Below are 12427 nucleotides of genomic sequence, written 5' to 3' on the forward strand. Positions count from 1 at the left end.
GTAAATGATTTTTATTATTATTATTCATTTTAGTGGTTGGTTCACCAAACATATTTTATTATTTAGTATTAGTGGTGTCCCCAGTTTTACTGTATCCACCACCGATGCTGCCACTACAACAGAGCTGCATGCTACTCAATTATGAAACAATGTCCACATTTCTCTGGATACTCACAAAATTTATTAGAAGCTGTTTTTACTGCACTGTTTTTCTACCTACTACTCTAAATGGTAGACTTGATGAAAACTCACTGAACTGACACCAGAGTACCTGAATTTTCCTTCCATTAATAAAGTTTATCTTATTTTATCTAATGAGTAGATGTGAAGGAAAAAAAAATCATGTTTTGTTGCACATATAGAGAATGAAAGAAAAGAAGAGAAGTAAAAAGTGATTTTCTTTTGTATTCAATTATAGTTCTTGTGAATGCAGCTGACTGACAGCAAATGGGTATGAAGACAACAATAAACAACTTTTAGTCTATCTTTGTCACTTTACATAAGCAACTGGACTCACCAACTTTGAAACAGCCTACAACCTTGATGACTAAAGCACTCTTAAAGTAAGTCACGCATTAGAAAGATGTAATACTGACCGTGACGGCCAAGATACCGGTCAGAATACTCATCCTATGTCAAACACAACGTTAAAACCATCAAATGATGTTGATGTGCTTAACTTAAGTGTGGCTGCTGGTATGGGTTGGAGCATGGTTCTTAACATTCGTGGGTAGGGTGCCAATTGGATTTAAAGAGAAGTCAGGTACAGTACCAAGGTTTGCAGGAGCCAGGGGTAATATATACTCCTCAGATAACTGAGGACATTCATGTTTGTCTCCTAAAAACAATCTTTCAATGCAGCAGGGAGCATGTGCTGTTACGTGAATGTAATTATGTGTTGATTAGCAAACTTCTAGGAAAATTATTTAACTAGCAAAAAACAGATTCAAAGGGGACTAATCACACTAGAAGGCATTACCAATCTAGTATTAACATGCTAATTTGTTCACACTGATAACTTATTTTTGGAAGATGTAATGATGCTTCCAGTTTTACTCTAACATGACACTTGACTTTGATGTGATGGTAGTACTAGATGAAATGTCACAAGATCACAATACTGTGTTTGTGGTGATGCTAAAGAAAATGTTAACTGTAAATATCTGTGCCCAGTATTGTGTCCAGTGTTTCCCCTATGAACTACAGGTGTCAAGCGGTGCATGGATCACCACAGTCATTCAGTTCTGTTAAAGATCTAGTGTGGAGGTTCCCAGTCCATGACTCAATCTGCCTCACTAATATTCAGTTAAATCAGGTGTGAAACACGTCAAGGTAAACCTGACGTGTGCACAATCGCCATGCTGCAATTAATTTCCATTCAGAAATCTCAGAGGCCGTTCTTTAACCCTGTACAAACATAAAACTATTAGCATGGCGAAATACCGCAAACGTTCTCTTTTTTTGTAATTTAGTTGAAATGACCTTCTAAGCATTTTAAGGTCCTCCACTTTTCTGTCGCTGAGTTGTCCTGAACTGCACATTCACTATGTTCAATTTTCCATCATAATAAATGTCACACAGCTGAATCCCTGTCGGAAAGGCCAAATAGTGTTCCAGGCAGCTGCAAGTGTATGGTTTGGAGCCCCGCACAGGAGGAATCTGTCTTGTAAACTGATATGGCTGCCCAGTCATGACCTCAGCCTCTGAGTATGAATTCTCAGTATGATCTGTGGGTTTAAAATCCCGGAGTTCCACGATAACTAAGAGCAATTATAATGTGTCTTTATGGAAAACAACAGAGGCTTCGGCGCCGGAAGGATAAAAGGGATGTGCTCTGCCGGTGTCATGATGTCAGGTATTAGATGCACAGCCTAGACTCTCACATCAGCATTAAATAACTTTAACTAAAAGCAGGGTTTGGCTAAGTCTCTACCTAACAAGACAGTGAAAGCACCACTGATCTTTTATGCGGAGCCTACTCCTCATATTTCACTGCAGGAACTCTGTGTCTGAACTTCAACAAACCCAAACTCCCAATGTGCCAAATAATGTTTTTCCCCTTTCAGCGGCAGATGATTTCTGGTCTCGGCCTTTGCAGCAACAGATGTAGTCAAGCTGTTATCCAGCAGGCCTTTAGGAGCGACCATCTTATGCTCTTGGTGATGCACACAGTGACTCACTTCATTGAGATGGCAGGTGGTCCCGTACAGCAAAGCTCTCCGGGCATCCCCCTGGGACTCTGAGGATGGACTGGGGGGAGCTGGTCCCCCCCAGGGTCTCAGCTGTGAATGGGTTAAAGAGATAATAGCTCCCACTCATCTCTGTCCATTAGCTTTAGGTACGTGTAGCTTGATCTGATGTAACTGAAGTTGTGAGGAGACTTTGTATACATTATATCTACATGCGTCTTAAAAGGATTAAAAGCTATGACTTAACTGAAGGGATGGGCGACAATCTATGGTTCTACCATAATCTCTCCTCTCAGTAAGTGAACCTATTGAGAGAACATCTATATATCACTGTTGGAAAAGCACCGGTGTAATAAATTAAATAAATGATGGCTGCGTTCCTTTGGGTTCCGGGTCCTGTAATGAACATTTAAAAACACCGGAGCTATTGTTCATGTTATTAGTAACACCTGTGCTTTTCCTGCTGTGACAATTCAAAAGTCTGCAGGGTTGACAGCTATAATGAATGTGCTACTTTCCAACAGTGCACACAAAAATCTATTACGCAGATCTCTGTTATTGGATAGTAGGGCCTAGTGAACACTTAGGCCGACACTGATAGTGATCTTAAAGTTCAAAATTAAATGTTTAATAACTTATCCCAACTAATAATATTAATTTTATCTACTGCCTTGCAGCTAACCCTCCACCAACTACTCATGTTACAGTTTACATGCATGTCTGTCCAGACTCATACTCTGATCAGTTCATCCATGACTTCAAGTGGACTTTTGTGACAACTTTGAAATTCTATGAATATCTCCCTTACAAAAATGGGACCTTGACCTTTGACCTCCAAAATCTAATGAGACCAGAGTTCCTGAGATATCGTGTTCACTAGAATGGGACCAACATGAGCCATAATTCACTTATATGAATGCAATACCCAGGATTTGTCCGACAGATGCTGTGACATCTGACGGTGTCAAAAGCTTCAAAACACTATTTCTCCACATTTATTCAGTGCTCCAGAAAACTTTCTCTTCTCTCATCTCAGTCCCTTCATATTTAACTATTAATATTATAGAAATTTGACCAACATATGTACCGAGTTGAAAGATAAACTCATCAGCGCTCTGTGGGTTAAAGACAATGAAATAAACCAAGTCATTTAAGATGCAGCAAACTAATATCAAACCATGTCTCCCAGGCCAGCTGATTTGTGGACTTGTGTTTCTAGTCGTTAAGTCATTTGTGCAGTTTATGGCTCTTTTGTGATTAATATAAGTAAAATCAAGTGTAACATACTGTGTTTGGTGTTGCAAGCTACGTTTCAAGTGTTTGTGGACCTGTGAAGTAGCTGTCTATAAGTCACTCTACAACAGGAAACAGTACTTCAAAAATAAAAGTGGCAGTGGGAGCCACTCTCCTAGACCACCAACACAGAAAGGAACAGTAAAGAGCTGGTTACTTTTCACTTTGAATTGGTCATTTTACTTCTACTTGAGTAAGGTTTCACCATAGTAAATTTACTTTACACCACTAAAAGATCAGGAGCAACAAAATGCAGAGCCGTTTGTAGCCTCCTGGATAAGTCACTGGGTCTGAGAAACTCTTGAAATTATTAATTGGCCATAAACTTTTCTAGGACTGGGGGGGGGGGGGGAAAAAAAAACCTTAAACTGTTGTTGGTAATGTCAGTATCATATCTTCAGTCTTAATTTCACAAAGCTACATAATTACAAGTTGTTCATTAAACAGGACATTTTCCTTTTGTCAAGTATTTGCTCAACATAATATCAAATAGCAAGGTTGTCAAGTTTATTCACATCACAAAACAATTGTTTAATCCAATTAGCAGATTGTCAGGGTCCCCACCTCTGTGGTATAAACCTGACATGTTAATTGGCCAAATCTTCTGTATGATTTCAGTTAACTGTGTCTGTCTGACCATATTACTAGCTGATGGTTGAGAAACTCAGTCTAGTCTGACAGTTTGCTGGTCTAGCTCTATTCTAAGCTTGAAACTTCACAGGGTCAGAAAACGAGTACTAGTCTTACAGCAGCCTCTAGTGTTGAGACACATGCATGACAAGGAAACAGGTTTCTGGTCAAAACCATTTAATAGAGGCTTTAAGAACAAGACATTTAAGAATGTAAAATCATTTAAAAGTATTGCTGTACATTCATTGCCACACTAAAAACTAAAAGCTGAAGGGGCCCCACACGTGTCCACTGGACTTTCTAAGTAGCTGACCATTCTGAAAGCATGCAACAAGGTTAAGACTGAAGTGCCCGACAGATGTAAAGATGTTTACACTAATACTTGGCTGGGACAGTTGACTCCCATTCCAGTGCAGAAGTCTGTGTTCAAGGATACTCTGCTAAGATGCATCATTGTGTTAAGCTGTGCTGTCAAGTGAGAACAGGAGCTCACTAGTAGCTGGTTGAGTCTCGTGGAGTACATGTCTCACTGTTCAGCCCATTCAAGGATTCACAAGACTTGAACTGCCATTTGGCCACCTGGGGTCTTCTGGGTTAGCCTTCAGAAAATTCAAACTTGTAGCATGCTTTGGAAAATTGTCAGCAAGTACACTGAACCTCATCTGGTTAAACATGCAAACCACTGACATGGTCCTTAGGCGTGCCGATTCTTCAGTCACATTAAAAGTTTTAAGTTATATCTGTACAAGTCAGCACATTGTGCCGAACAGTCAGTCATCTCACTGGGTGAGCTGCTTTGCAAAATCCTTCACCGCTGAAGACTTCAGCTGTGGGATGGTGGCAATCCTCATCTGCTTTGAAGTGGAGTATTTGCCTTTGATGGCCTGCAATATAAAAGCAAGTGTGCAAGTCAGAAGCATGAAGTGTTACCAATCTTTGAATCTGCAGACAGCAGCTCTAAGGAAGTGGCTTATATGACAGCCAAACATTGCATGTTAGGCTAGTTACTTTTAATGGCCATTTTAGAGTCACCTCTCCATTTACATTAGCTTCCTTGATGACTGTTGTCGCCACATCTTACTACTTACCATGTGCTTGGTCAGCCCGTCGTTCACCCTCACAACATTCTTGGCAATGTGTGCCATCACAGGAATCAAACTCTCTGCTGTGTAGTCCATGTAGTGCTGGAGTGTCACATCCTGAAGGAGACATTTCAGACCATGTTCAGGTTACAGTAATCTTTCCCCTTCCTCAGTACATGAAACCGTTTATATGGCCAGTATCTATAATTAGATGTTGGTGCTTTGATAAACACCCCATAGTTTAAAACAAATATCTATAAAGGAAAACCTTAATCCACTACACTCACCCACTCTCCAGCATCCAAGATCTTCAGGGTAAGAGCCAAAGCAGCACTTGCCACCATGGAAGGTGGGAAGTGAACCATCTCATAGTCGACCATGGTGAGTTCCAGGAGGTACTTTGCCAGCGTGTGTTGCTCAGCAGTTACCTGAGGGTTAAGTCAAGTAAAGTGTTTTAGTTTGTACTGAGAGACAAGGGAACCTCTTGCCCAGATTTAAGATGCTGCTACAAACCTCATAAATCTTAGAGGCCCTTCTGAGGAACTGAAGTGGAAGAGGGCGGCCTAGCTGGAACTTAAGAACCCGCAGGATTGTCATCTCCATGTCTCTGATCTGGGCTGTGGTGTAGGCCCTGTCCGTCACATATGCAAAGTCTGAGATCTCTGGGGGATACATCTCCTCGTATTTGGAAGCAAGGAACATGGCAGTTACACCAACAAGCTGCAGCTGCTTCTTGGGGACTGGGTGGTCCTGTTTGACATACAACATGCCAAGTTTAGATCACAATATAGTGCAGACTGGATTTCGTGGCAAGCTGAAGTGACCAAGTTGATGCAATAACTCACCTGAAGAAAGCGGTCAATGATTCCCACAGTCATGTACATTGTCTCCTGCAGCAGACGGAACTTCAGGCTCACTTGCACCAACCAGTCAATGAGAATGGCTCGCATGTTGCCAGTCACCTCCTGGCCCTGCAGATAGCTGGGCTTGACATTCTGCTCAACCTGAAAAGATAAAGGAACCCAACGTTAAAACCAGAGGAACATAGACATTTGACAACATTTTGGAAAAGCAGAAGGGTCACTTGCCTCAAGCTGTCTGAGGTACTTGTAGATGTCCTTCACATATTCACTGCACAGCATTGGGTTATCGTAGTCATCTGCGTCCACATCCCTAATTGCAGTGTGAAGCATGACATCTGAAAACGCTTGACACAGGTCAGCAGGTTCACAGCCAGAAGTCTCCATTGGAGTTGGGGATGCTGGTTCAGGCTGAACCTGGAGAAGTGGTATGCCATCAGATGGAAGAAATCACACCACACCCAGCAGGTATTTTGAGTCTGATAGCCAAGTTACTGTTGGCATGTTGGAGATAACTCACCTGCACCTCAGGCTTAGGTTTAGCAGGAACAACATTTTGTGGTTTTGGTTGTTCAACAGGTGCCTTTTCCACTTTTGTGGAGACTTTGGTCTTCTTAGTAGCCTCTGCCTTCACAGTCTAAAGTGAGAGATTTGTGACGTCAAGTCAGATGAAACATGATGCACAATTGAAACTGAGTAGTTTAATGCCAATACCAATTCATAATGAAACATTTATCTTAAACAGAAATGTCCATGGCATTTAATTGTAGATGTGATGCCTCTCCTGATGCTCCACTGCTTGTCGGCCTATGAAATACAGCTGCTAGCCATTATATAAGGTTTTACTTGCAAGATGGGATGCAGAAATTGTTACACTAATGTGACCACATGCGTGCACTGCATTATTATGTTTGTTATCCAATACAAAGCACCTTGGCCAATATACTAACCAGCGTGTTTTTCCTCATGTCTCACACTAAATTAGACAACCTTGAGGTTTTAAATCAAGTCATGCTCCAACCTTTTTCTGTGCTTCTTTGTTAACTGCGATGTTTCCTATTTCACCAAGCGCCGCTCGAGGCTTCGTCGTGGGCCCAGCCACGGAGCAGGCCTTTCCGCCCAGGTCAGCCCTGGCTGAAGCTAGGCGGTTCTGCAGAAAGAAAAATAAAGAGAAAGAAAACAGCACAGATTAATTAAATGTTGCATATCACAAGTGAAGTCAGGATGTTCATTATTTAGTCTAATTCTTATTATGAAATGGCTGCAGGAGGACAGATCCTGCATCACCACCCGATAACACTGTAGATCATTTAAAAACCTCCATGAAGACACGCTTCTTATGAACATCTTCATAACCAACATCACGCAAAACTAACCAAACTAAAAAGAACTAAGCTCAAGCACTTACTCTCGTCACTCGAAGAGCCATTTCGTAATGTGCGTTGCTCCGACAGAAACACAGTGAATCGTGATGGAGTCAAAATGCGACGGACTTTTGTTCCTCGGCGTCTCGGTTTAAATCCTCGCTCACTACGAGCTGATTCGCTGAGCGCCCGACGCTGCGGGCGTCTGATTGGTCGAGCGCATCTGTTTCGAATGCGTTTCCGTGACAACTGTTGGTCACGTGATTTGGACTCTACTTCCTCTTCCTGTTAGGCTCTGTTTCTTTCTGTAAAATCATACTTTATATTGATCGACTATAAAATAATCGATTCATTTAGGGAACACTTTTGCATGCGAAACGAAACAAAATAAAGCGAAAGAACACATGAAACAACAGAGAAATGGTTTGATATAGAAAATCGGATAATGACGCTTCTACATCCAAACCCAGCTTGTGATTTGTATGTATTAGCTACTGTACATTACAATATAAAGTTAGATTTGAGGCAAGGTTAACCCCAGATTACATGCAGTTTGCATGTTATTTTGGGACAACTTTTAATATTGGATTGTTTACCCACTTTCCAGGCCTATCACAAGCACAAAAAACACACAATCAACAATCAATAGAAGAAAGTATGGACTGGTTTAGCATTGTAGTTTAACAGAGATCCTAGTGATTATCATTGCAAATAACACATGGAACTTGGTCCATACCATGTGCTTAATGAAAAAAAGAAGAAAAAATAAACATGAAGTTATTACAATTAAATATCTGATCAGATGTAGTAGTATTATAAAGATTACATCTAGTATGGCGCCATAGGAATGTTCATTTCAATGAATTATTCCTGCTATGTATGTAATAGCATTCAAAGCTTAATGGTGAAGGTACTCAAAAACACAACCATAATTTCTTGAATGTACAGACAGCATGGCTGCACCACTCCTTCCTGACTACATGAACATTGATTTTTAACTAAACATCAACAGCGTCAAAGCTATAGTCTTGATTGTTAGAAGAACAGAGTTTATTGTTCAGTATTACCCTTAAATGTTTAATAGCCGATCACAGGATTGCAATTTCCATGCTATAATGGCCACTGCAAAGAGACTGCACATTCAGCACATGAATCAAAACACATCAGTGACTAAGGAAGGACAGTTTTATGTTTATGACAGTACAGCTATATACAGATGCCTCTAAACATCCTGGGCATGTGGACACACATGCAAAATTACATTTTAGTTTACTTTTTTAACTTTTTGTTTATTTTTTGGAAATGGAGAAAAATAAAGGAAAAGTGTTATTATGATAGTCGTGATGCATGCACAGCAGAAAAGATGGGATTCAGAAACTAAAGGTAGACAGCACAATACAAAAATCTGTCAATATTAGGCAGGTCAATTAAGTAAGTAAGTGGTTTGACAGAGAGAATAACATAGGAGAGAATGTAGAAATGGCTTGAAGGCTAGGTTTATGGTAAATTCTGTATTTAATGGAAAATGTCTGACAGATAAGACTACTACTACTACTACTGCTAAAACTACTACTACTACTACTTCTTCTTCTCTTTCGGCTTTTCCCATCAGGGGTCGCCACAGCGAATCATCCTTCTCCACCTAACTCTATCATGGGCATCTTCTACCCTAACACTAGCCAACCTCATGTCCTCTGTTAAGACATCCATATATCTCCTCTTTGGTCGTCCTCTTGCCCTCCTGCCTGGCAGCTCCATCTCCAACATCCTTCTACCAATATACTCACTATCCCTCCTCTGAACATGTCCAAACCACCTCAGTCTGGCCTCTCTGACTTTGTCGCTAACACAGGCAACGTGAGCCGTCCCTCTGATGTACTCGTTCCTTATTCTGTCTAACCTGGTCACTCCTAAGGAGAACCTCAACATCTTCATCTCTGCTACCTCCATCTCAGCCTCTTGTCTCTTTCTCACTGCTACCGTCTCTAACCCATAGAGCAGAGCTGGTCTCACCACTGTCTTGTACACCTTTCCTTTGAGTCTTGCTGACACTCTTTTGTCACACAACACTCCTGATGCTTTCCTCCACCCGCTCCAACCTGCCTGCACTCGCCTCTTCACCTCTTTTCCACACTCTCCATCACACTGAACTGTTGACCCCAAGTACTTAAACTCCTGTACCTTCTTCACCTCAGCCCCCTGTAACCTAACGCTTCTACCTGGATCCCTCTCGTTCAAACACATGTATTCTGTCTTACTACGACTGACCTTCATACCTCTTCTTTCCAGAGCAAACCTCCACCTCTCTAGCTGTTCCTCTACCTGCTCTCTACTCTCACTGCAAATCACAATGTCATCCGCAAACATCATTGTCCAGGGAGATTCCTGTCTGACCTCATCTGTCAGCCTGTCCATCAGCATAGCAAACAAGAAGGGACTCAAAGCTGATCCTTGGTGTAGTCCCACCTCCACCTTGAACTCCTCTGTCTGACCTACAGCACATCTCACCACCGTCATACTTCTCTCATACATGTCCTGAACTAGTCTGACATAGTTCTCTGCCACTCCAGACGACCTCATACAGTACCACAGCTCCTCCCTCGGCACCCTGTCATACGCCTTCTCTAAATCTACAAAGACACAATGCAGCTCCTTCTGTCCATCTCTGTACTTTTCCATCAACATTCTCAAAGCAAAAATGGCATCAGTGGTGCTCTTACGGGGCATGAAACCATACTGCTGCTCACAAATCTCCACCTTCTTCCTAAGCCTGGCTTCCACTACTCTTTCCCACAGCTTCATTGTGTGGCTCATCAACTTTATTCCTCTATAGTTGCTGCAGTTCTGCGTGTCACCCTTGTTCTTAAAGATCAAAACCAGAACGCTTCTCCTCCATTCCTCAGGCATCTTCTCACTCTCTAGAATCCTATTGAACAAACTGGTTAGAAACTCCACTGCTGTCTCTCCTAAGCACTTCCACACCTCCACAGGTACGTCATCAGGACCAACACCCTTTCCACTCTTCATCCTTTTCAGAGCCTTCCTAACCTCATCCTTTCCAATCTCTTCTATTTCCTGCTCCACAACATCAACATCTTCCTCTCTTCTTTCCCTGTCATTTTCCTCATTCATCAGATCCTCATAATACTCCTTCCATCTTTTCTGCACACTCTCCTGGGTTGTTAGTACCATTCCATCTCTGTCCTTAATCACCCTTACCTGTTGCACATCCTTCCCATCTCTATCTCTCTGTCTGGCTAGCCTGTACAAGTCCTTCTCTCCTTCCTTTGTGTCTAACCTGTCATACAGCTCATCGTAAGCTTTCTGTTTGGCCTTTGCCACCTCCCTCTTCACTCTACGCTGCGCTTCCTTGTACTCCTGTCTACTTTCCTCAGTCCTTTCTACATCCCACTTCCTTCTCGCTAACTTCTTCCTCTGGACGCATTCCTGTACTTCCTCATTCCACCACCAAGTGTCTTTACCTTCTTTCCTCTTTCCAGATGACACACCTAGCACCCTCCTACCTGTTTCCCTGATAACTTCTGCTGTGGTTTCCCAGTCATCTGGAAGCTCATCCTGACCACCCAGAACCTGTCTCAACTTCTGCCTGAATTCCTCACAAGTTTCTTCATTCTTTAGCTTCCACCACTTGGTCTTCTTCTCTGACTTCCCTCTTTTCTTCTTCCTGACCTCCAGAGTCATCTTGCACACCACCATGCGGTGCTGTCTGGCTACACTCTCTCCTACCACCACTTTGCAGTCACTAACCTCTCTCAAATGACCTCGTCTACATAGGATGTAGTCCACCTGCGTACTCCTACCTCCACTTCTGTATGTCACTCTATGTTCCTCTCGCTTCTGGAAGTAAGTGTTGACTACAGCCATTTCCATCCTCTTAGCAAAGTCCACCACCATCTGTCCTTCCAGATTCCTTTCCTTCACACCAAACCTGCCCATCACCTCCTCATCACCTCTGTTGCCCTCACCAACATGCCCATTGAAGTCTGTTCCAACAACAACTCTCTCTCCTCTGGGGATACTCTCTATGACCTCATCAAACTCTCTCCAGAATCTCTCCTTCTCTTCTAACTCACAGCCAACCTGTGGCGCATACCCACTGACTACATTCATCATCACCCCTTCAATTTCTAGCTTTATGCTCATCACCCTGTCTGAGACTCTTTTCACCTCTAGAACATTGTTCACAAACTCCCCCTTCAAGATCACTCCTACCCCGTTTCTCTTCCTATCCACAACATGGTAGAACAGTTTGTATCCTCCTCCAATACTACGTGCCTTGCTGCCCTTCCACCTTTTCTCTTGCACACACAGAACATCTACCTTCCTTCTCTCCATCATGTCTGCCAGCTCTCTGCCTTTCCCTGTCATCGTACCAACGTTAAGAGTCCCTATTCTCAAATCTATGTTCCTGCCTTTTCCCTTCTCTCTCTGACGACGAACCCTTCTGCCTCCCCTCTTTCTTCGACCAACAGTATGTAAATATCCACGGGCACCCTGTAGGTTAACGACCTCAGTGGCGGTCGTTGTTAACCCGGGCCTCGACTGATCCAGTATGAAAGTCTTGTGAATGATTCGCATGGTTATTTTGGCAATTTTTACGCCGGATGCCCTTCCTGACGCAACCCTCTCTATTTATCCGGGCTTGGGACCGGCACAGAACTCACTGGCTTGCAACCCCTATGGCTAGATTACTACTACTACTACTACTACTACTACTAATAATAATAATAATAATAATATAATCCCCTTGGGGAAATTCTGTTCTTGTTCATTGTTGTAGCACTGTTTAAATATAATTCACAGAGAGACACAAAATAATTAGCTATGGATTATTTTATAAAACTATAAGACTGTGAATTCAGATGTCATGTATCTACACTATACAGTAGGGGGCGCTATGTCTCTTTTTCTGTCTGGCTCTTTTTATGGTAAAAAAGGACCACGAAGAAGAAGCAGGAAATCAGCAGCAGCAGAAGACGTCAACGAAA

At 42.3% G+C, this 12427-nt stretch overlaps 1 protein-coding gene across 1 annotated transcript; it reads right to left on the reverse strand.

Annotated features, from left to right (window-relative positions):
- Positions 1 to 4272: 4272 nt before the first annotated feature.
- On the reverse strand, positions 4273 to 7575 carry ccnb1 (cyclin B1). The gene is made up of 9 exons (XM_026340556.1): positions 7463 to 7575; positions 7076 to 7204; positions 6575 to 6691; positions 6283 to 6471; positions 6040 to 6198; positions 5708 to 5944; positions 5482 to 5622; positions 5201 to 5311; positions 4273 to 4996 (listed from the first exon to the last, which is right to left on the reverse strand). The coding sequence occupies exons 1-9, from the start codon at positions 7481 to 7483 to the stop codon at positions 4892 to 4894; spliced, it is 1209 nt and encodes a 402-aa protein (XP_026196341.1). The 5' UTR covers positions 7484 to 7575; the 3' UTR covers positions 4273 to 4891.
- Between the last annotated feature and the right edge of the window lie 4852 nt (positions 7576 to 12427).

This window comes from Anabas testudineus, chromosome 22 (assembly GCF_900324465.2).
Source record: "Anabas testudineus chromosome 22, fAnaTes1.2, whole genome shotgun sequence".
Lineage (NCBI taxonomy): Eukaryota > Metazoa > Chordata > Actinopteri > Anabantiformes > Anabantidae > Anabas > Anabas testudineus.